At 37.9% G+C, this 26387-nt stretch overlaps 1 protein-coding gene across 1 annotated transcript in view; it reads right to left on the bottom strand.

Moving 5' to 3' along the window:
• The window catches only part of VEGFC (vascular endothelial growth factor C), a 76708-nt gene extending 71626 nt beyond the window's left edge, over positions 1-5082 (bottom strand). Inside the window, 3 exon segments of the mRNA XM_065836939.2 lie at positions 4384-4706; positions 4709-4859; positions 4861-5082. Of these exon segments, the coding sequence (XP_065693011.2) occupies positions 4384-4706; positions 4709-4859; positions 4861-5067 (681 nt within the window). The 5' untranslated portion in view covers positions 5068-5082.
• Positions 5083-26387: the final 21305 nt, after the last annotated feature.

Below are 26387 nucleotides of genomic sequence, written 5' to 3'. Positions count from 1 at the left end.
ACACACTGAACCTAGGTGCATATACAAATAATATTTTTGAGAAGTTTCTGTAAGCCTCCAAACACTGCAATTAGTTAAGTGATTCCCAATGTTTCCTTAGAACCTTGAGAATGTTTGCAGAATTGTTGCTTAGTCTTCATAATAGGTCCTATTATATTAGTTATGTTCATCCTATTGTATCTGACACAAGTTGTACTTCTAAAAAAAGACTGCATTTTTGTATGTGTGCCTGTGTCTGCGGGGGGAAAAAAAAAAAAAAAAAAAAAAAAAGGAAAAACAAAGCGGCTACACACACATGAAAAAGAAAGTTGCAGCAGACAAAATAGTAACAGCAGAAAAAAATAACATTCTCCCTATTTGCTCAATTTAGCGCTGCTTGAGTACTGAGAGTGAGGTCTATACTTGTTTTCTGAGCAGAAAACCTAGCCTCATCTCTCACCAGTGCACATTACATCACAAGGAAGAGTAAGGCACACTTCATAAAGTCAGAGGTGGCCATAAAACTGATGGGTTTGAGATTACACCATCAAGATACAGTGACAGGAGGAAACCCCAGAAACTGACATACTGCTTTTCCTCCCACTCCCACACCAACAGTATTTAAACTCCAGTAGCCATCAACTAGCGGTATTTTATGATTAGGTCAGGTTTAAAATAACAATAAAAAGGTATCTCTGAGCTAAGGTAGCATCCAAAATAAATAGAGCTCAAGTAAGTGCACCTATTTCCATTGCAAAAAGCAAGTAGCAAAATCACAGTACAAAGACTGTTTTGTACTTTATTGCTGTCTACCTAAAAAAGCCCCAATGCCACTTTCAGGGATGCACTTTAGAACAAGCAAATACATTTTCACTTGTTATTTCCATTCTAACACAAGACTAAGAATCCTTGCATAAATATAGTTTTAAACCTCTAAAAACTACACGGGACAGTTGATCAATATTGCTTTTATGTAGTCATATAATCCTAAAGGTTTGACTACATAACAAAATAAAGGTGCAGCTATGGCAAACACTCCCAGATGTGTGTCTTCTTTCCAGTTATTGTTACCATAATATTCTACTTTTGCTGTTGTTACTCCACTACCATTAATGCAGGCCAGATACATGCTACTGTCACATCTTAGTTTCAATAATCAAAGAAGTTTAATTCATGCCTAGAATGCCAGTGTAGTACCCCTAGTTCATTTTGAAACTTTCAGCAAACAAGCAATAAAGAATTATTTTATTTACTTATAATACTTTGCAGTGTATACTCACCACAGGTTCCCAGTTCAAAACTAGGTAAAGAACAAGAGGCAGAGACTAATCACACTATATGAGTTATCAAAATATTCACAGATGGTACAAGAAGCTACACTTTCAAGCCACCAGTGTCACACAACTGCTCACCCTCTCCTTACTGCGGCTGTTCCCAGCGGTTCTGCTGGGCGGTGGGGCAGAAGCGGCAGCAGGGCAGAGAGCCCTGTCAGACCACAGCAACTTTAGGGGTTGGAGGGCAGATTCACCTGATGGCATCTTAAGCAGAGAGAGAACTGAAATACCAGGTTGTCTTCTCTAGCAGGCCACACAGACAGAGGGAGCCAGGGCCACCCTGCCTTCTGCCCTGCTGGGAAAGATGGGGTGCAGCTGCATTGGGGAAACTCCCCCATGCTGCAGGAAACCTGAAAGAGGTGATTTATAGGTAGGATTGATTCCCATCCCACTGAGCAGACAGTTCAGCTGAAAAGGATTAATCTGGGCCCTGTAAGCTTGTTAAATAATGAACTTTACCCTCAGGCTGGAAAAAAAAAAAAGGGGGAAAGCAGTGTTGCACAAGCTTATCAGTGCCCACTTGCTGCAGAACATGCCCTTGCAAGAGCTGCGTATGAAGAACTACTACTATTTATATCTGTAACGCTTCCAAGTTGCTGCACATGTATACTACTTACCTGCATAAAACCACAATACCCTTAATACCTGCTGAGCTTTTCCGCCTACGTTGGAGGACCCTCAACTTCATCCGCACTCTTTAAAATATTTCTAAAGCTGGAGTTCTTAAAATAGGAGAAAAGAGAAATAAATATATTGTGTAAAGTGTTGACCTAAAAGGTTGTATGGCCTGACTTGGGCATCAGTTTAATAGGCAGCAGTATGGCACACAGACGGAAAGTAGAAACAGAAAAAGCATAACGCCTACGAACACAAACTCAAGTGATTATGCATTTTTGATTGAAGTTAAGGAAGTTCAAAGCAGATGACTTTTGCTGACAATATAATCAGATTTTCCTTGAAACAATTACTTAAGTTCACTTACTTAATCCTTTCACAATTACTTCAGACATTCATCTCAACGTTCTCTCATCACATGAACAAATATGCACAGCACTTACTCAAACATTTCCAGCAAAAGTAAACTCACAACTAAAGACTCCTAGCATGACTAAGTCAGCTTGGATCCAGAGCCATTCTCCCTCTCTCTGTCTTTACTACTCACCAGAAGACAGGCAAAAAACCATTTTTCTGTTAACATCATCACTTAACACGTGCTATCCCGCTCACTTCCCAGTCTCTTGAGCTCTCTTACTTTATTTTCCTGGCAGTTCCCCTTCTTCCTGGGAGCACTTGCACTTCTACACAATGCACTACAGTGGCGGCTCCCAAAGACTTTGAGTTTTCTTCAAGAAACAGAGTGATCGTCCACAACACATGTTTGTGGACATACAGCATGACTTAGGAGAATTTCTTCACTATCAGCTGTTCCACCTCAGCATTTCAAGTGTACAAATTGTGCACTGTCCTCCAGTTTGGATTCTTTCTACCTTTTCAGCAGAAGCTACATATTCGGAGGCTCAAACGCAAGTTTCACCCAGTAAATAGCTGACTTACAGTCATGGGCTGGAAAAAGTTGAGGTATTTTTTACCTTTCACTAAGTTTTGCTTTTGCTTTTTTTTTTTCATAGATAGTCTAAGTGATAAGAGTGACCAACTGAATTTATTTCATGTTTCTTCTTTTAAATATTTAAGTTTGAAAAATACTTGATAAATAATGTGGTCACTGACAGCATACTAGCAGTCACAACACTGCAACGTAAGCTTTCATCTGTAATTAAAATCTTCAAAGAAAGACGAAAGTATACTCCGTAACCTTTTCTGTGCAGAACATCATTTAAAAAGCATGAATTCTGTGCGAACTATATATGGTCTATAACAGTTTGAATACCTGACATAAGTACCATCAATGTACACTACCAAAACTGGACTTCCCATGTAGTTACAGTAAAATCACCCAAACTTCTATTCAGTAAAACAAACAGCATAGAAAAAAAAAAAAACCAAAATCAGAATATCAGCTTAATTTTTAATCCCCACTTCCCCCTCACCCCATACTGAAATGAATAATGAATGAGCAAGGTCACAATCGCTTTCAGTAAGTATGTCAGAAATCTTCAAAACAATGAGATGAGGGTAAGAGTTGTCAGAAGTGCAGACAATCAAAGGTCTTCCTAATAATGCCAGATGCTCATACAACCACGTAGTATGTAAGGATCACTTCTATGCATCAGCATACCGGGAACTGCAAAACCACAAGTATCAAAGGTACTTGAATTCTGCATTACAAAACTTCCTATGCAAGCAAAAATTAACACCGAATTCTAACTATTTGTGACTGGAATCTGAGAATTTAAGCCTATCTTCCACTATATGCCTAGGTAGAATAAAAATTTTCAGACTGGAGTGTCACTTTACACCTCCCGTCAATTCTGTTACGCAGCAGCAACTCATCCAAGGCGTCAATAACTCCAAGAGACTTTTCAACAAATGGAAAGTCTCTGGTTTTGTCATCGTCTCCCCACGCCTCCCTCGCCGCTCCGTTCCTGTGCACAGCTGCTTCTCCGAGAGTTTTCCAGCCGTCCCTCCCGCGCTCCCCAGCTCGGCCCATCCCAGCCCGCCGCAGGACCCCCCCGCATGTTGGCCCCGGGTACACTCGCGACCCGCCGGCTGGGAACGCTGCCGGGGCCGGGATCAGCTGAAGCCGGCGCGTCGCTGCCCTGTTCGAGCCCCGCTGTAAACGGCGGGGCCGTGGCCGGGACCGCTCCCTGCCGGGCAGTCCAAGCACCACGGCAGGAGCAGAGTCCTTCGGCTGCCTCTGCCGATCAGGTGTTTCGCGCTTCGTTGTAAATACAGTGGTTCCCCGTGTAACCTTCCTTCCAGCAACCCTGAAAATCCAGACTTCTTTTTTTTTTTTTCCTCTCTTTCCCTCGCTTTTGAAGAGCCCTCCACTGAAAAACGCTTTTCCCAATTTTTTTCCTCGGTGGGATTTCCAAGCGATCCGTTCAAACGGACTCGGAGCCACAAGCCTAAAAGGAGTGAGCTGGCATCTGCAGCGGGGGCATGGGCTTACCTTTGCCTCCCCCACGTCGGGCTCCTCCTCGTAGTACCCCTGGCCGGACTCGTAGGCGGCGGCGGCGGCCGGCTGCCGGGGTCCCAGCAGCACGGCGCCGGCAGCAAGGCAGCAACCTAGGGAGAGCACCTCCAGCAAGTGCATTGTGCAGAGATGGCAGGGCGGGCGCGGAGCGGGGCCGCGGAGCAGTTGAAGGAATGCAGCCGAAATTATGTGGCTTCTTCTCTTCCTCTCCCCCCTCCCTCTCTCCCCCTTGCAATATCCAAGGCAGTAAAATCCGTGGGATGGAGAAGATGCGGTAGCAGCAGCTCCTAGACGCCTGCAGGGGAGTTCCCAACTTTCCCAGCCGCTTTACAAATTCTCACCGAAGTTATCCGGACTTTGTCAGGTAAAAAACCCACCAGGAAACCGGACATCCGAGGCTGCGCTCACTCAGGAGCAGGGGAGGTGGAAAGCGCAGAGAGGAGGAGGGAAGGGAAAGAGAGAGGGCGAGCGGCAGAGCGGGACCGAGCGGCCGCTCGCACCGGGGGAGTTCCCTTCGCCCTCCCGCGCAGGCCGGGCCGAGGGGCTTCGCTCCGCGCCTCTCCGCCCGCCGCGGAGGTCTCTCCGAACGCTTGTCAGCGCCAGCGCGGCCGGGGGGTGCGCGGCGCCTGGGGCTGCGCGGCGGTGGCGGGGGCTGCGCATGGCGAAAGCGCCCTCTGCCTGCGCCTCCGCGCGGCGAGGGGGGGGCCGCCGGCGGCCTTCCTCCTCCTCCTCCTCCTCCTCCTCCTCCTCCTCCTCCGCTGCTGCCGCGGCGCCGCCTGCTGCTGCCGCTGCGCCGCCGTCCCGGAGAGCCGGTGGCCCCGCACCGCGGGCAAAGGGCCGCCCAGGACGCGTCGCGGCTGTGCCGGGGAGGCGAGCAGGCCCCAGCCACCGCTGCACCGCCCAGAGGGGCACGGGCGGTCCAGCTGCGCCGGGCTTCGCCCGGCCCGCCCCGAGCCTTGGCTCCGCGAAGATGAAGCCCGCTGTAGGTCCCAGCCCCGAGGGGAAAGCGAAGTGCCCGACTTGTTCCAGCCGGCTCTGAACCCGACAGATGAAGTTGGGTAAAACGCACACAGAGCCTGGGTGAAATAGTCCAAGAAAATTTATGTTAATCCTAAGCAGTTACTTGTTGAGCAGTGTTGGCAGCTTCACTTGAGATAGTATAGCAGCTTTTTTTGGCCAGAAAGAAAAAAGATTTTTCCATATTAGAAACAGAGTAACCCAAAGAGTACTATATTTATTTGTAACCTTCCTATCAATAACATCCTGGAGCCATCTGTGAACGTAAGTTACACCCCATTCAGAGCCCTAAATAAACATAGCATAGATACTGTGTTCCAGTCACACTGTGGCTAAAACAAAACAAACCCAACAACAACAAAAAGTCAAACAGTGAAACCAAAACAGATTGCACAGTGCTAACACAGTAACACACTACAGCCTGCTTAAATATCAGCTGTGCAAAAAGTTATATTCCCTGTACTCTTACTTTTGCTCCACGTGAACAGCATTATTGAACCTTGTGTAAATACTTAGAAAGCTTTTCAAATTGCTCTGCATCACTTTTACACATCTTTTGGTAACAAGACTGTATGGGAACGAACTGTACGGGCAGATCCTGACTACCTTGGCTGGATGCTGGCTTATGTTACACTGGTCTTATTCTTCGGGAATCCCATTATGTAACTATTCAGGGAACGACATTCTGGGGGTAAGGCATAAAGGTGTCTCTAGGAGACCCTTAGGTACCTCCTGTGCTTTAAAAATTTATTATATTCAAGATGGTATTTCAGCTTGCTGCTACATAAATTATTTGGATGCTAGGAAGTAATCACTTCACTTGCAACTAGAATTAAATCTGAAGTTTAAATAGAGCTGCACTTTAAAAGTTTTTATATTTACTAGAACATTATTAAAGCACTAGCAATTTTTTAACATCTTCACAACACAGTAAAGCAATGAAGCAAAGACATTGGTAGAATTTAAGCAACACAGCTATGAAGAAATAATAAAATAGTGTACATAAACTAAGAAGCCTATTGTTCTTCAGTAGGCCATTACAGCATTGCAGATCAAAGCATAGGATTAAAGTCTAAAGGAGAGCATAGTCCAGAATGCAAAATCCATCTAAATAGAAATACAGCGTTACTAATTTGAGTTTAGCATGTTAAAAATCTCTCAGAAACATCACAGACTGGTGTAGAAAGCAAGATCTTTTGCTGAACGTTAATTAAACCCTCCTGAGAAATGATACACAGATAATAGTATTTCAATAACTGAGTGCCACGCAAGGAGCCCCTCTCCGTAACTAAACCACAAACCAGGATGGAACGTATCACTCCTGCTGTGCCATCATAATATCAGTTGGCTTCATTATTTATTTCCCCAGTTCCCCAACACTTTCGTTCTGTCCCTTCCCGCCCCCTCCCCCCGAAATCCATCATGAGATCAAAGGCTTTATTTTGCAACAGAGCATTTTCACCAACTGCTCTGTATAGTAACTTCACAGTGTCATAACTGAAAGCTAGTAATCATAGTCACAGCACCTTATGTCACAGTCTAACCACAAGGTTTTAAAAATCAAGTGGTTGAAATCTAAGATACTTGATATCTTCTGTTTACAAACAAATATTCTGTTGGCTCTGGGACACTTAAAGATTTTCCTCACTTCAGACTGTATTTCTTTCTATCCCATAAAAGATGACTAATTTAAAGGTTTACTGGTTTTAAAATAATCTTTTCTCCTTTCCCCGCCACCTAATAATTAATATTGCTCCTCATGTCTTCGACTTAAGCAGAAATTGGCCTACAGGGCAATTAAAGTTGCAAGTGGCACTCAGTATACCAACAATGACCTGACCTTATACTGACAAATAACTAAACAGAGATCCTAATACTGTAGAGACACAGGTCTAGGTGTTTCCCTGTTATGTTTCAATGGCAACAGTAGCTGTTATTGACAAACAAAGGAAATTTTTGTGTGTCAACTGTAAGATTCCTTCAAACAAATTCTCTTGATGTTGCATTAAAATTGCATTAGAAAAATCCAGACCACAATCTCTTGTTCAAGTTGGTGTAACATACATCTGTCAAGCACATTCCTCTCCTGTGTCAAGACATACCTGGTATGTTACTTTCTGATATATCCTGGTTTTGAAACATGAATATGTTTTAATACCGGTTTCCTATCTCCATTCATTAACAGTACGAAAAGTCAGAGAGAAACCACTATAAGAAACATGATCTGAGGCTGGGGAATAGAAAACAGTCAATAGCAGCAAGAAAAATCTGTAACATGCTATTGTAATTTGGCCTGTTTTATTATTGTAGAGTTAAATGCTAATTCTGTGATTCTTTGTTAAAAGTTTTCTTTTCATGATTTTCATTTCCATTCTCCTTATATTTTAATGTTTGTGTTTGATTCAAACCAATCTCCTTTGCATTCTCCTCTTAAACAGACATATGGTAACACATCTAAGATTTAAAATCACAGACAGCATGGCTTTCGTTTCAACACTCATAGTATTACCAGTGAGTTTCAGTGGAATTTATGTTTAATGTAGATCTCAGAGGTAGAAAACACTGTTCCCCAAGTACAGCAACTCAAAAGACTGTGGCAGCACCATTCTGGAATCATTCCAAAAGATGAAGGCACTGTAATAACTGTTAGTCCTTAGTTTCTTTACAGATAGGACTCCCACATATTTCCTCTAATGCTTAAAAGCATGGGAAAAAAATATGTATATTGATAATTGTCTTAAATATGAAAGTCAATGTAAATACTGTAAATGAGCCTCAGATTCCCTACCAACCTACTAGAAAATGTGCTCACTAATGCATTTTCCGCCAATAGAATCCTTCAATCCCAAGATTTATTAAACGTTTCTCACCATATTTCTTATCTACCGGGGTAACTCGTTCTATGGACGAGAAGACTTAGCTACTGAAAAAGGATGGTGCAGTGGATTTGAGACTATAGTCCACCTCTTTCCTCAAACCCTCTTCTTTTATGTAAAACATGATTTAATGGAAAGATTTAGGAGTAGTTTTACTGACTACTGCGGTTTCGCTGATTATGTGCATAATGGCCTTCCTCATTTCTTACAAGCAGATTTTATTTATTTATATATCTATTTATTTTTAAAACAGGCCCTTATTTAGTGTTTCCTTATACAATCCTAGGAAAGGATCTAAGCATGATGGTTTGAAGATTGTCAAAAGCAACAGAAGTCTTTTCCTTGACTTTGATCAGGCATCCCCACTGTAAAACTTAACCCATGGGAAAGTGTTGAACACCAATCCTCCTGCTTTGAGCCAGATCCTGAATTGTAGCTTTATCCCTTCTCTTTCTCTAAAAATATTACCAGGATGAATAACTTTAATTCAATGAGAAAGACATCACTGCTGCACAATCATTTTCTACAACGCTTGACCTAGCAACCTGCACTTTATTATCTAGAAATTTGTCTTTCATTTGGCATAAAAGTTGGTCCCTCTTGTAAATTAATTAACATGACAAGAATCCTTAGTCTTCAGCCCTTTGACACTGGTTGATATTCAGGGATTACAGGATTATTGAGTTTTCTTTGTTCTCAGGGATTCTCTTTCTAAATTGTTAAAAATCAGGACTATTGGCATCTAACATTAGAATTTCTCTATGCTTACAGACTGGACAACTGCAATAGCGTGAAAACCATTGCAACGTTAAGGAGTTAGCATGATGCAAAAATGGACAGCACAAGGCAGCATCTCAAGAAAAGTGTTTGAATTACCCAAAGCAAATCACATATTTTTAAAGCTGCCCTAAATTTAGAATGGAGAAGTCCTAGCACACATTTTATTCAGTTGTCTTACATTAGGATTTTTGTCTTTATCGTAGTTTTTCTTGTATTTTATGATTTAAGGTCTCACACAAGAATGGGTGTGTAGGGAATATCGATTTAGCATCCTCTAATTATTCTCTCCACATAGTGATGATGTTCATTGTTATAAACTCTGACTATAAACAATAAAGTGATGGACTGTAAATTTATGCTGCCTCTTAACTGAAAGCTGTGCAGAGTCTAAATTGTGTGTAACTGAAGCCATGTCACTATATAAACAAATTTAGATTCAACAAAACATACTAGAAACTTAACAGCACACGACCACTACACATACAAACTCTTACCATGTTACATAACTTCCTGCAGCGGTCTTCCAAGTGTCAATCTACAAGATTAAGAATGTATTCAGAATCTTTTTTTCCCCAATTATACTTATAAACTTTTGACATGTAACAGAATAAACCAGTCCTATATAAATTCATTAGGCATTTCTATGTCATTGCTGAAACAATGACTGAAACAATTCATTCTATAGAGAGATGCGGTTTCTACTAACTTTGTTCCTGCATACCTCTTCTCCGCTCATATGCATTCTGCTGCATTTCCCCCCCACACCCTTTTTGTCCAGTGCTTTAACCTCCTGTTCAGTGTTGTGACTGTTCTTGAAAATAAGAATATGCTGAGCCCTTCAAATGCAAGTTACTGAAGTATTAACACTTAAAAAAATTGTCAAACAGTATTGAAACAAATTAATTTTCAAGCCCAGAACAATGTAATGTATTATTGCTGTTCCTGATCCTCATTTTTCCTTATCATTCAACAGATTTTTCTTACCAAAGTCAATTCTTTTCTCCTATGTAAAAGAGCCTTTTATTCATTCGAACACTTACCCTTCCTTAGTCATCTTGTTTTAAGCTAAATCACATCAGTTTTTCCAACATTTCTGTATAGATATTTATTTTTTTAAGTTCTGCTTATCCCTATAACTGTAATTTGAATAATCTTCAGTTACTCCAGTGGTTCTTTGAAAGATGATGCCCAACATTGGAAAAGACTACTTCAAAACTGACCTGTCTTATGCAGACCAAACAAGAGCAGAACACAAAACCCCAACTCGTTCTTCTGCAGGTACATTCCCATATGGGATTTTCCTTTTCAGCAAATTCATGTTCAGCTTGCAATCAGCTGTAACTCTTAGACATTTTTTGAGGATTTTCTGTCCAGGCATATGTTCCCTTTCTTGCAGTTGTAGATCTAATGCTTCCAACATAAGCAAGCGCTCACATTTCCCAACAGAACAGTGTCCACTATCTCCTTTTTTTCCCCCTAGTAATTTATCAAAACTATTTCTAATTCTAAGCCTACCTGCTTGTGCTGTCCTTTCTAGCTAGATTTGTAAAGCTAACTAAGTAAAAGTGTGCTCCACCTATGCCACCCTTGATTCCTTGCGGTCAGCAAAAGCATTGTTAGCAACCTATTGCAATGTTTGGGTGAAGGTCAAAACTTCCCTCCCAAGGTGCTGGTTCAGACTGGAGGGTTTGCTTCAGCCTGTCTTACTGATTCAGCAACAGAAAATGCCAAAATGTGGAGACATTCAGATCTGAGATTCTTGCTTGGGCTCATCTTCTTTTTTCACATAATTGAAGATTAGTTTAAAAATTATGAAACAAAAGTTTTGGTTTGGGTCGGGATTTGGTTTGAGTGTGTCAGGACTTTTTGGGGCTTGGTTTTTGAGGTTTTTTTTACATTGATACACCAGGTAGTGAACTTGCGGAACTTGTTGTTACAAGGAGTGGGAGGAAGGGAGCTGTGAGGTTTAAAAATAGATCAAATTAATGGAGATCAGAACCATAAGCTTACACAAAATAGAAAAAAAAGGGAAAAGAAAAAAAAAAAAGTATGACATTGCATACCTAATTCAATGAATGCAGATGCTGGAAATGTGTGAAGGAAATCGACCACTGAAGCAGACAGTCTTGTGTGCTCCCCCTAAATAGGATGTTCAATTGCAACTGCTGGAGACAGAAAACTAGATAGACAGTCTAGACAGATGGTTTGTGTGAGCCAATAGTTCTTATATTCTGAGAGAACCTGAATCAATTTCTCATTGATTCAGGTCCAAACCACAAAGTAAATTTATTCTTGTGTTCAGATTGCATATACTTAGTCATAACAAAAAAACTTATTTTTACACAGCATGATTGCATCAGAAGTTAGTCCAACAGATACCGCTGGAAGGAAGTACACAGGAAATCCAATCTGTAAAATATTCTTTATAAACTACAATTAAATGAATAAAGAGTGCTATTGCCATCACCATCGAAACTAGATTTAATCATTCTGCCTTAAAAAGAAAAGCAAACAAACAGATACTAGTGTATCTGTTTGGGGGATGTATATCACAGAAGAAGTTAGACAGCAGATTTTTTGAATTATTTTTTAAACCAAATGATAAGACAAAGCAAAACAACAAACTTACATACCAATTTTTGGTCTGGAAGTTACCATTACTAGTAGTTTGAATTGGCACCATACATTACTTGGTTGCTAAGGTTTTGTACTCTGCTAAACAATTTCTTAATAAAAAACATAACATGTTCCCTTCATAAAGTTGTACATTTTGTCCTAAATCAAGAGTGGTATTGTTGCTATCAGACTTGAGGATACATCCAAAGAACTAAAGAATAAAATTGCATTGATATGCAGATTGCATCAGAGGCCACAAATAATTCCTTGTTTCACCATCTGGCCAAGAAATTTCATTTTCCTTAGCACTCAACACTGGGTGACACAGATCCTAGTTCCCTGTGACACTGTGAATGCCATACTAATTTCCACCCCTTATCATTAATGAATTTATGTAATAAGAGACATTCTTAGACCAGTTCTTGACTGTTTCTTCCTTTCAGCACAACCTGTTAATCTCTCTCCTTTGGCCAGTCTCTTGACTTTCAACACTTCAGGCTAGACTAGGCAGCTGACGCACACAACATGGAACCAGACCATCACTGGGCAAAGCAGCCTTCAGTACATCACGTCCATCGTCCTTCTGGTAGCTTATCTCTTTGGAACTTGAATTTAAGCAGCTACCACTGATCTAAAAAGCGGGTAGCATGCTGGGCCTAATCTATTTTTAAAATTCCTATCCCATCACAAACGTACAGCTATACTCCGCAGGGACACTTCAACTAATCTGTCCCAGCATAGAACTCTAAAGTGCAAAGGGTAGAGCAACAGATCATTTTCACTAGCAGGTTCCAGCTGGGTAACTCAACCTAATCTTCTCTATTGATAATGAATATAAGCCCGAGTGCATTCAAAACTAAAAACAACCCTAGCTCCTTAGTAAGGCTCCCTGCAGCAATGGCATCTTCCCAGGGTAACTAGCTGACCCTGATAGAGAAGGAGGAGGTAGAGGGACAAGCATATAAAATAATAAAGCTAAAATTTGCAGATGTTTATTAAAAAGATAAGCTCCAAAGTGTGGTATATTACATTAAAATAATTTTCAGAGATGCACAGAAGTCCCCTTTGCTTTTTTTTTTTTTTTGAGTGATCAAAAAGCCAGCTTTGTCAGCACTTTTTGGAGCCAGATTTTGTTTTTACTCCCAAACCCAGCAGGTTAGTCATAATTGTGTTCTAGTCCCTTTCTATAACTATAGGGCCACTCACAGCTGACTCACCTAAACAAGATAGAGAAAAGCCCTGGTCATATTTCCATCTTATTCTTCAGTTCCCTTGAGATGGGACCAGTCAGGAGCAGCCCCTGTACTGTGGAAGGACTGTGGCGTGGTGCTGGGTTCAGAGCTGCCCCAGCCATGGAGGTTACGGAGAAGGTCAGACTGTCAGAGAACCTGGTAAAGCTCAGTGAACCCAAACTACGTGGCACTGCTGCTGTCTGCTACAAAGACAGCCACAAATGAGGTGATACAAACTATGCTATAGTTGTAAAAGGGTTTTTTTTTGTTTTTTTCCTTCTTATGAGGGATTCAAGATAGAAGGCATCTGTACAACACACTGTTTGCTCTTGGGTTACTCCTAGTAAGTCTTTAATTCTAATCTCTTACAATGAAAACAGATGTTTTCTGCTGGATCTTTGGAGTTGTAGTATTCTATCTGGTAAAATAAAATAAAATTTAAAATAGTCTAAACGAATAGGTTTCTGCACAGCTCTGAAATGAGTGTTATATTCACCTGATAGGCTAATGTTTATAGTCCACAGTTTTGCACTGAAATCTTCAAAGCAGACAGAGGGAATTAAGAGCAATTATTAATTGTAATTATATCCTTTTACATTTTAATAGGCTTCTTTCAAATAAAATCTGGGTTTTATAAGTGATTTTTCCTTTTCTTGCACTTATTCAAGTATATTGTTGTTCTATCCAAAAAGGATAAGACTCTTTTTCAGCCAAATGCAAAAGAGATGTATTTGTGTAGTGACATTAATAGCAAGGCTGTTAATATTCATAGGAGGTCTTCAAAAATCATTTGAGTTTTAAAACTACACAGGAAAAGTGTATTTCTTTTTTTTTTTTCTTTTCTTTCAAACAGAACTTCAAAGCCTAGACATTATAGTACAGTAGCTTGAAGGGTTTCTCTACATATTTATTGTGTGACCTGTTGTTTAGTTAAACTATGTAACAGATGCCTTGTTAAAAAAATAATGTTGAGTGCCAGTAGGAATAAAACAACTTTTTGAGTTCAATATACTCTCAGTCAAGGTCAAAAAGAGCTGGGACTCAGTGAGTTTTCAAAAGCTTAGCCTAAATATACAATATCAAAGTTCATAATTAAGGAGGCTCACTTCATCAGTCAGCTTCGTGTTTGCACAGCAGTGGAGTAATTATAACACTACTCATTCTTTCAGGTTGGCTTGAACAATTGACCTTGTAAGCAAACTCCATTTCCCGCACCCCACCCCCCCCCCACCAATGCAAAGCCAAACCATTTGATTTTAACAAAACAGAGCTGTCAGTTTGACATTTCAAAGCACACTTAACTGTTTTATTTCATTAAAAAATATAGTTTATCTTAAAAACAGAAATTTACAGGCTATTTCTACTAATTTCTACCATGCAAAGATTAAAAAAAAAAAAAAAAAATCTGCTTGTTAGACCTTTTCTTCAGTTCAGCAGTTGAACTGTATTTGTTCTAGCCTCCACAGTACACAGAAATTCCCAAATTCAGGCAAATGCCAGGATGCCTCAAGGGCACCATTGCCTTGATATTCCTCTTACATCATACCAGTATTTACTGACTCACATGGGGCCAAAGAATGTGAAATCCAAAAGGAGAATCACAATTGTTTTCAAGAGTAGTCACGTGTGGGCAGATATTCAGCAAAACTAACCACACACAGAAAAAGTAAAACAAATGGAAGAGGATCTCATGTCCCTTTTGCCATCCCAGAATTAAGGTTCTAGTCTAAAGCCAAATGTCTGGTTGCCCAGACATCTGTCTGTAAGACCATGAAGAAAGCTAGGCCCCTTCCAAAGAGGAACTCATTCTTCCTTTTTTTGGTACTTACTTTAGGACATGTACTAAAATATGGTTTATCCCTGTTGGTAATAGGGGGAGACTATATGTTGACTTTGAGGTCCCTGAAGTTACAGAAGAGAAGTCTTATGCCGAGAATCTACATTGGAAAATTTCCCAATGGATAAGGGGATGTCCAAGTAATACAGGAGGAAACTTGGCCAGAAATTTCAGTGAAGCAAATAATTGAACCCATGAAATTAGCCTCCAACTTGGCAATTTGACTATCAAAATAGAGCAAAAGTAATAGTGGCATACTTGATAAGAGGAGTGTTTGGTTGTTGACTGACTGACTTCATGCTTTCTTTTTAGATTTAAGTCTTGCTCATTCTTTTTATTTCTTTAGTGAACAAAAGAAGTATTTGAAAAATACGATCGATCTCAAAGTTTAGACATGTCAGTAGGTTTTACTGGAGAATTGTCAAATTAGTGAATAAAAAAAAAAAATCACATAGCAATTGGTTTAAGTTAGTCTAAAAAGTTAAAGTGAACAATGGTTAGTAAATTTCCATAAGCTCCACTTGTAATTCTTATTAATATCTCAAAGTTTTGCAATTTTTTTAAGCTTTTGTAATACTTACAAACTGTATTTGAAACAGTTTGTTGTAACAGAGCCGTTTTTGCTAATTCTGAGAAATTCAGAAACTAATTCTGAGCACTTTTTATAATCAGCCACTATAGACACTGAGAAATACTATTTACAGCAGTCAAGATTTATTATTTTTTTTAAAATTACTTTTCATTGAAGAAAGGTTTTCCTCTCCACAGGACACAGTCAAGAACTAATTTATCTATACAAACATTACATCAAGAGAGTAAAATTATGTTGACTATCAGATATACTATATAGTGCAAAGTCCTTTTCCATCTCTACCATCTGTAACAGATTGTGATTCCTCAAGTCAGTATAAAGAGTTACATAGCCTGTCCAACTGTATGAACTTTTTCCTACCAGTACAATATTCACACCTGACTAGCAACCAGAATATACTCAATCAGAAATTAAAATTCTTACTACTCATTTTCTGAATTTTCTGCAGTTAGTGCTCTTATAGTCAGTGACAATATCCATACAGGGGTCCAAGTCATACACAAAAGGGATACTCAAAAGTTTGTTTTTTCCTTATCTGTATCTGCAGTACTCTTTTTCTTCAAATTTCCCATTTTCTCATATTACCTTACTAGTCTTATTTACAGACTAGCATGCAATTAAAGGCAACCTCTCAAAGCCCATGAGAGCAGCCACATGGAAAGTGAAGAAACCAAACAGAAACAGGATTTTTTTTTCTTTGTATTTATCCATTAGATAAGTGCAGTTCTTTCTTTGCTTCACTGCTGGAGGAGTTCTGTACAGCTGTCCATAAAGGAGAAGGCAGAGTCAAGTCATAGAATGATTGAGATTATTTTACAGAGCCAGGATTTTATGCATTCTTTCTGCACATCAAGCTGAGTGGTGCAGCAGGGGGAAAAGAAATCAAAAGTCTAGCGTGTCCCAGTATAGCAAATGAATACCTAAAGTGAATACTTTGACGTCATTTTGCCTAACAAAGCTGCCAGCAGCAAGCAGTACTGCCACAGGTGCTTTGCCACAGCATTGTGTATATCTGATTTAGGAACTGGATGCTCAGATGTCCATTTTAGATTCTCAGTGCTCTCATCTTTCCTTCCATGGAGTGATTTCTATTAAAGTACATGGATTTCTACTTGAGACAAGTTTCCCACCAAAGATATTTGGACTGTCAAAGTCAAGCAGAATAGGAATATTAATTGTATATTTCTAGATGATCTGAAATTCTGACTGAATTGTAGAATAAAATTTTGCCATTGTAAAACATGCCATAAAGAGCATTAGATGCTTTACAAAGAGAGAAATTAGGCTACTGATCAAATGTAGGCAAGTATGTTTTAGACAACAGCAGGGTTGGAAAAGCAGTTGCAATGGAGCAAGAAACAGATAAAAAAATAGATTCCAGGTCAGAAAAGAAAGAAACTCTACTTTTCATTTGATCAGTATGAAATCTTTTCAAAGCAAGACTAATTATTACTAATAGAGTAACAATTTGATCTTTAAATGCCTAATTTTCAAATTCTGAGATTACTTACTCAGGGTTTAGTAGTTCCTCACCAGGAAGTTCATGCTGTAGACTTCTACTAGTGTAAATATACCCACAAGAGTCTTCAAAACCTCATGATAGGGCCTCATGGTTTAAGTGGTTTTGTTTGGTTGGTTGTTTTTTTGTTTGTGGTTTTGTTTGTTTTGGAGCAGGACAGGGAGCAAGGTATACTTTTGGTGGTGGTAGTTTTCTTTTCCCTCAAAAGACTACATATCAAAAGGTTCTGATTTTATACCTCTACCCCCAAAAACCCAGATGTCTCCCCCAGCTTTTTTACTGCTAATCTTGTAAATCCTAAAAACTAAAAAAAAAAAAACAATTTGAATCTTTCTATTTAAAGAACCTCTCTTGTAAAAATACTCCTTTGTGAGAGAAACTTGCTATCTTGCTAACAATTTTGGTGATGGGATTAACATGTTAAACCTGCATCTAGCTAACTCTCTCATGGCTCCTTTAGTATTTCATGAATAATTCATTCATGATATACTGGTTAGCAAAGTGAGCAGATACTGCTCAATAACTTAAGGTTACGGTTTTATCAAAGAAGAAGAAAGCATTTTTATAGGTTCATTTTTTGCTACGAGAGCATACATTTTTTCTTTCCTTTTCCTTGCACCATAAGCCTTTACAACATGTATTATTGATAATCATAACTTTATAAGGATTTTTTGTCTAAGATGATAAACTGCCTTGCTGGACTCTGTATGATAACAAGGATCATACAATATGTACAAAATATATCCCAAGCCCATCTAAAAAAAGTAGGCAGAAGGGTATTTTACAAATCTGATTTCACTGTAGTTAAAAAAATATTTAACTAAAACTCACACAGAACTTCTCAACACAGCTAATATTAAGGATTAAAATTTATCATCACTTCATTGTCTCTTTCAAACAAGATCTAGAATACTGTTCTGCTCCCCCAAAACGGGAGAAAAGGGGAAAAAAAAAAAAAAAAGAGGATCTGATTAAAAACAAAAACAACCACTCGACTGCGAGTTGCTGAACTATAGTTTCTCATTGAAATCACCACAGTACTGCTTGAGCAGGTGAGAAACAGCAGCATTTTACCCATGGTTATAAAGTCTTCTAAGCTGGAAATACTCATACTTGAGACAAAGTGCATTCCTGTATCTCATCACAAAAGAACTCCTTTGATTCAAAACCACAGCTCTGATCATCACTGATCCTGGTCCAGTTATACATGGCTGATTATTTGCCCAGATCAGCTTTTTGTGGAAGGGTTTTTTTCAATAAGAGTCTCAGAATTTCACAAACTAGTAGAGAAACATACAGTTTCCTTACTCACGGAGCACTATGGTAGTCCTTACACTCCGCATGTATTATGGAATGTTTTTTCAGCAAACCAGATGTGCAAACTCCCCACAAGTTGACCCCTTCCTTTTGTTGGAAACAAATTTATGGTTGTAATTTAAACAGCACCACTTTTCCTTTGTGTATCTCACAAGAATGAAATAAACTGTAACAAGACAACTGTGTTCCAGGTATTCTTTCATTTATAGCTAAATATTAACTATTTCATATAAATGGTCTGATTTGCAGAAGTATCAGGTTTTATGAGAGCTACTAAGTTAAGTTTCTTTGAATGCAGCATTTAGTTTCTCTAGCATTTGAGACTCAGCTGAAAAAATTCTGTTCAATACCTCTATACACATTCTCACTGCAAACAGTAAACATCTACCTGTGGATGAGGAGATTCTATACTTATCCACCCTAACTTTCTTGTGCAGTAAATGCAAACTGCTCAACTGAATTTATAGCAGAGTAGAAAGAGAGCACCAAGTGAGAACAACTTCCACATGAGAGATCTGTTCTTTAAAGGCACTGTACTTGTAATCTCTATTTAGAATGCTGATTGTCTCTCATGAAATAATGAGCGAAATAATAATTTCCCACTGAAATTTTTTTTCTCCTGAATTTATGAATTTAGCTGGTTTACCCCACAAGAAAATTCACAGCTGTGGTAGTATTTTTTTTTTTTTTTGATACCAGGTATGTGGCCTTTGTCATTATATAATTAAGTTAAAAGTAACACAAAAAGAAAGTTATGTGCTAACTACAGTGGCTTATGCTTGAGTTTTATTAAAAAAAAAAAGATATAGTTGTTATCTGCCTTTTTGCCACCTCCTTGAGGTAGTAATTCTAGGAAGCTGCAAAGACTACAATTACATTATGACATTCATTACGTATTCTTACTTCAAAGAAGAAAAAAAAAGCGGGAAGTAACATATCCTATTAATCACAGAGATTTGAATCCATCTAATCTTTGTCTATGATTTTGGCTGGAAATCTATTATAATGTCAAATACTATTAGTGAAGCCTTAGCTACTCAATATATGCAACACAAGTTCTTGCATGAGAATTGACTCAACAGGGCTATAAGACAATAAAAGGGCAGCAGGGCCTGTGGCCTTTGCTCTCCAGTTCAGTAACACGAAGAAAAAGCAAATTCACTAGGAGCTGTCAACTCTGAAATATCTCAGTTCAACATGATTTCAAAGATCAAATGGAGAAGGCTAATCTTGTTTTCTAGACACTTAAATCCCATTTTCCCAGGCAGATTTACCCCCTGGTTTGTCCAAACGTGTCTTAAACGGAATATCTTATTCTGAAGTGTCTCTCTTTTTTTTCCAGTACAACAGGCACAATAGCACTGAATACATCAGTGTTACAGTTATTGTTTCCAAAGATTAGGCAGAAGGCAGCAAGACATCTAAGGAAAGTAGAAAGCATGTTGCTAATATTCTTACAGTACATTTATACTTCATGAAACATATTTACTTATAAATGTATTTCAGAATTTTTCAGCATGTTGTCCTCCCATTCCTGTAATCATCCTTCATTGTTAGAAAGCAGCACAAACCTTTATTAGATCTGCTGGTGCCTATAAGTTCTTTTTGCTTTAAATAAAAGATTGACAGGAGTGCAGTTTTACTAATATTTGGTGAGTGGTTTTGTACATGAAAAACATCCTGCTGTTTAGTCATATGCATGGTATCAGAGTAATTGAAATAGAATGGATAAAACATGTAGCCAAAATGTTGCTAAATATGGGTTACCTACAGAAAAATCAGTAGTTTCAAAGATTCTACAAATATGGGATCTAAGTATCTATTTTCACCTTTTGGCATCCAACATTTAACTCAAAGTATTGCTTTATCCTACTCTAAAAATTTGCTTTCTTCGTTTCCATGATTTTTCCCATTTCCCTTCAGCAAGATCTTATTTTCAATTCAAAGACCAAAATGTTAAAGTGAAGAATCTATGTTGTACTTAATTAGCAGAAAAATTTATTAAGTTTTAATCTGTGAACCTGACTCAAGTCACAGTGTTATTAGAAGTTCAACTTTGGGTATAATTTAGAGCCTTGCTTTCATTATTTGGTTAAAAAACAAAACAAAACAAAACAAAACAAAACAAAAACACAAACCAAACCAAACCAAACCAACCAAACAAACAAAAAAAAACACAAAAAAAACCCCAACCAAACCCTGATATTTCAATACTAGTAACCTCACTGAGAAAGTTTAACCCCTAGCGTTTTGCTTTTTAGACAGAAGAGTACACGATAAAGAAGTCTATAGACTTTTTGCTTTCCAAAATTGATAGCAACATAGCTCTAGCATTTTGTGTTACAAAAAGAATCTCTTAATTCTCCATCAAGTTCCATCCTGTATTGAAAGCAAGGGAAGTGCTCCTTTTCCAACTTGGCATACTCAGCCACATATCTTCTCATTTCTTCATTCTATAAGAATGAAAATGTAATTTAAGGACAAGATGAGGCTTACAGTAAGTTGATTCTGTCATTACAAAAATGCTTTCTTTTCCATTTAAACATTAATACTTATTTTGAATAGAACAAAGCAAGCCAAGAATCTAGACAGATAATACTATTTTAACAAACAGCTCCCACAAAAATACTTCTTTTTAAACTGTGGTAACTTACAGGTATGTGCATTCAGAAAGGGAGAACAAGGCTTAACTGGCTCTTTTACTTCTGTTCAAACAGGACTTTTTTTTTCCTTCCTTGTCTAATCAAAACTTCTGGAGCAGGGAGACAAACTCATTTACAGCTATATGCATCTGAAAATATTTATATTTATTTATGAAAACAAAATGCACTAAAAAAGCAAAACTATTCCTCCTCCTCCCCCAAATAAAATACGTAGCTTAATGTTTTGTTCTATCTTGCAACACTGAAGAAGAGGAACAGTAATAACAAATTCTGTATAACAGGGGAAACTGGCTATAAACCAAGGATTTTTCTCCCCAGATACTCAGTATTTACTAGGCTATGATTTTTTTTTTTTTCAAGTGAAATATAATAGTTCGTCTTTGAGCGTCATATAACCACAACTTTTTAAAGAAGATTTAGCAGGGTTTGCAAAGCCACAAAACTTCATCACAAGCAGAGAATTCACAGCAGCCTCTGTAAAACTCACACAATACAGCTAGAGATGACTACCAGAAACCTGCAGCAAGCCACTACAGAGCACAAACCAGAAACCAAATGCACACGTTACCAAGTTTCTTTTCCTTGGTAACACATAAAATGTCATCTTTATCTGAAATGTCAATCCATATATAATTGAGTCATATCTTTCAAGATTATGCAAAACACACTACTCATTTCTATCAGTAGGTAAGTATTGTTACATGACAAAGCACATCAGAAGCACAAATTGAGAAAGATAAAAGTCTATTATTTTCAGGGGTAATAGACAGTGTACCACCTTAGCCCACAGACTTAAGGTCCAGGAGTTTGCAAGATTATACATTTAGTTACAAAATTGCATTTAAGTAATTTTAATGACATTTTTTTTTCCTCGGTCTGGTCAAACCAAAGTAAAGTGTGTGATTTAGGGTTGTCAAGAAAGTGTAACACTAGCCGGTTTGTGTGGATTCTAAAAATAAATTCCCTGAAATGAATTTGGATTTGGGACAAAAACTTTCTGGCCCTGAAAAATAGGGAAAATGTAATGCAGAAACAAAGAAAAGTATTAGGCAGAATAAAAAGAATGAAAACTAGTAAAAAAACCCCAAACAAACACAAAACAAACCCAAAACCAAGCAACCAACTACCAAAACCCAGAAAGTTATCTTGGTTAAGACAAAAGCAAAAGAAAAACCCCACAAAACCCCAACAGCTGACAGATGAAGAGATCTTTATCTTCCCTGTTGAAAATAAAAAAAACCCAACCAAACAAAAAAACCCCACATATATATACCTCAACTATTTCATCTCTCTTATTGCCATAGTATTCTAACCTGAATTATTAAGGAATGAGAAGTAAGCAAGAGAGGAGACAGGAATAATAAAACCAGTAACTAAGGCAGCATATATCAAATAAGATGAGTTATTTTACACGTATGTAAGAGATGCTACTAGAATTTTCATTGTTTTCTGTTTTTTAAAAAGTGAATATGAAATACACATTGTCCTAACAGAATAAGTATGAAAACTATGTAGAATGTCAATGAAGGAAACCAGTAGGGACCTGAAAGAATCCAAGCACATGTATTTTAAAAATGCGAAAGTCTGTTTGATGCAATTTTAAAAACTCATTTAAAAATCAGCCTACCAGATCAACATATAATTGCCTTTGTAAATGATACAGCCTCTATGTGTTGAGAAATGTTTAAGAATTCTTGTATCATTTATACCACTAAATAAACTGTCACTGCATACCATCCCAACCTGACAGCCACCAGAATACACAATAGCCTGCACCACTCCCAAACAAAGGGAAGATTTTTTGCAATAATAATCCATTTGAACCAGAAGCGATTGAGACGCAATAAACACCAAACCCATAAAGCCTTCTTCAGACAGCTGTATCCTCAACATAGTATTTCTTTTTCAAGGAGAAGTTTATTTTCTAGAGGTAAACTCTGACATAATGTGCCAAGTGTTTTCCTACTTTCTGTTCTCCTGTTAGGTACCCTCAAATATTTCTGAAATAGATGTGACTTGTACATTGAGTGAAAATATCGGGGAAAGAGAGTTTGTCTAACTTCCTATCTTGACCCTTCCAGTGAGCAACAGCAGGTGCCTGGGAAAGATGAAGGCAAGCACATAGCTAAACTTCCATAGAACATTTTATAGATCTCAGCAAGATGAAGCTCAAAAGCTTCTTGAGCAGAAATGTGGGCTTTTTTTTTTTTTTGTGTGTGTATGTGTGTGTGTGGTTTGTTTGCTTTTTTCTTTTTGTTGTTGTTGTTTATTTTTTTACATTATAGTTCTAAACCAATTTTTCTTCCAGGAATCTGAACCATCACCTCTTGAATTGAGATCATGTAAGCTTTCACTATGACACCACATGACAGCTTAAAAATATATTGTGTGAAGAACCATCTTCCTTGGTTTTGTCTGAATACCACTGGTTTCAGTTTATGCCTCTCATTCTTATGGGGGAACTGAAATCAATCCCTATCTACCTTCTCCTCTACACTTCTGGTTTTGTAAACTTCCTTCCATGTACCACTTAATTTTATTTTTTCCCTGAAGGTTCTTATTCAGTACAGTTTTCTTCATGCAGAAGATAGTTTCGTATACTTGATTATCTTTTCTATCCTTCTCTAAATCTTTTTTTCATCTGTAACTGAAATGAAGAAAAAGGATCACATACAGTTCTTGTATGTTTGTTTCAGCTTTAAGTGATCACAGTGGTGGTTTCTATTTAATTTCTTTATTAGATTCCTAATAATTCTTAACAATAGTTTCTTTCTTTATTACTAATCATTGAGTCAAGGAATATTTCTTATATGATTCCAAAATTTACTCCTGAAGAGAAATCTAAAGAAACAAAATCTAAAAACAAGCAACAAAATGCTTTCATATTGCAATTCATACAGCCTTTGATGGTAAGCCTATGGCTCACTGTGAAGTTACAGAAACTATACTTCAGAATTTAAAAGTAAAGATTAAGTGATGTTTTTAAAAAGTGCCTAATTTGCTAATATCAGAAAATCTGCCCTTGCTAACAGATAGTTTTAGTGTTTTCAGGATACCATTCAAATGCTGCAATGACTCATTCTTCTCAAAGTCTTATCTAACTGCTACTGACCATCCAGAAACTTCTTATGCGCAAAAGTTTCTTATGAAATAAAGACACACTAATGCTTCAGACCTCCACTCTGTGGATAAGAAAGATGAGAAACTCTGTTGTAGCGCCTAAAGGGGGTTATCAGTACTGCTGCTGCTAGAATAAGATTGGATGGTGCTGTTCCTGTTCTCTTTTTTCCCCACTGCCATACTGTATTGAAAGCATTTTGCCATGTAATAAACTTATATTAAACCCCTGAAAGAATCAATTCAAGAAAAACACACTTTCATCAGTAGCATTCACCTTCTGTAAGGGCTGAAGGTGATGTACTAGTCAGCATATCAGAGGCAGTTTTGCCTGATGAGCAACTGACAGTGATATCTGTCAAAGTAATTCAACTGACAGACATTTCTTGAAAATTATATTCATAGGCAGAGAAGTGTATATGTAAGATAAAATATTCAGTTGGGTTTGTGGTTAAGATGTCGTTTGCTGCTGCTAGCTCTCAAAAGATTTATGGTTTTCAGTTTGAGTTCTCTGTTATACCATAAAAAGACAATCGCTACAAGTCTTCTAGTCAGACCTAGACACTCTTTAAAGATGTTCTAGATTACAAAACACAACATAACAAATTATTCCATACTGTACTATACTGGTCTGTTCAGATTTAAATTTGGGAAAACAGAGTTTTTCCTTTTTTTTATTCATTACTCATTAGTACTATGTGTATTTTTTAAATCAGATGACCTTGGTCTCATAGCTGACAAAATACAAAATGTGTGGCAGGGATTTGAAAGGCATATTATCCTTCTTTTAGGAGGTAAAGGCATGAACATGTCATATTTACTAGTACTTCTTGGTATCAAAATACTCGTCAAGAGAGGCTATAAAACAGAAAATGTTTGGTACTGTTTAAGCCCACAGCATTTGAACTTAGAAGTAATGTAGACTCTGCAATTTCAGTATATTTTTAATTGCATCCATCTTACAAGTTCTGTGCACCCCAGATAAGAACTCTAACTATATTAATTACCAAGCAGCCAGTTGTAGCTTCCTGTGTTTGTCACTTTTCTGCTTCTTCTTTTCAGCTGCCCAGCATGGAACATACATGAAAACACAGTTTAAATTACATCAACAGATCTGTATACACTGTTGAATTAGCAAACTGATTTGCTGAAGTAGTAACAAACAAGCAGGTAATAAGCCTCATTTTTACAACTCTTTACTTCTTGGTTAGTATTTTAGGTGGCTTCAAGGTTCTAATTAACAAGAATGGTTCTGAAGTAAATACTAAATCTGTAAATTTCTAGAAGTGAAATATAATAAAAGAAAATAAGTCAAGAGCTTCTATTACCATTTTGGAATCATATGGTATAATGTACCAGTACATTTAAATATATGTCAAACTAAAAATTATGCAAAACTGACCAGTATATAAGGTGTTTTATGATGGCAATGTCTGTGGTCATTACTGAAATTCATGAAGGTTTTTCCACTCATTTACTCTATTATAACCATTTAAGAGTAACTAACAGTGACTACAGTTCTCAGAAGGAAAATGCTCAGGTCATGTCTTCTTCCAAAAATTAATTTCACAACCTATTCCCTTGGCTGAGATTACTGTATATTGTATTGCATTCTGCCTGCTGTTCCATAAGTTGTGCTGTTCCAGAGGAAGGCAGATGTCATAAAGATGTGATTGCTGATGAGTCCTTTCTTACTTAAAAAGATATTGCTAGAGGATTGAGTGCAGGCATTTTAATTTGTCAATAAGGCCTAAAATACTCTCTCAGAGGCAGTGGCATCTAGGATGGCGTGTTTTGCCTTTGTGCTGCAGAGCTCCTGAACCAAACTAACAAGGAAGACTTTATTTTTTTATTTTTTTATTTTTTTTTTTTTCCCTAAATCCAACCATGAGAGGACTGAAGGACTGAACCCTCCATGTCAAGGACCTAAGCAGCAAAATTTTCTGTATAGCTTGCTGAAGAGTGTAAACAGGTGCCCATGTCACAAGATACTGGAAAGGAAGAGTGATTCCTTCCAGTTAATTTTCTCTTTAGACTAAGATAAGAGGAAGAGGGGAAGGGAGAAGAAATGCTTTTAGCCATTTTGGATACATCATGCTTCCCCTCTTTCCATAAAGAAAGAAAAAAAAAAAGTGCAGCATAGTTTGAAAGCATTACAGAATTTCAGAAAACAAGCATTTATTTGATAAACAGATTTGGATACCGATGATTTCTCTCTCCTGTGTCTGAAAGAAATAAGGAAGAACCCATACACAGAAACCAGAGGTGTAAGCAGGTGGTACATGGTCAAGGAGGCAATGGGCAGGTCTGCTAAGAAAAAAGAAGAATTCACTCCTGCTAAAAGAAAACATCAGCCTAAATTTAGGGTATCATCTACCTAGAGGTTTATCTATCTCTGCTGGTGCTTGATAGGA

The sequence above is a fragment of the Patagioenas fasciata genome, chromosome 4, assembly GCF_037038585.1.
Source record: "Patagioenas fasciata isolate bPatFas1 chromosome 4, bPatFas1.hap1, whole genome shotgun sequence".
NCBI lineage: Eukaryota > Metazoa > Chordata > Aves > Columbiformes > Columbidae > Patagioenas > Patagioenas fasciata.
Note: the sequence above shows the minus strand (reverse complement) of the source record. Positions and strands in the feature narration are given on the sequence as shown.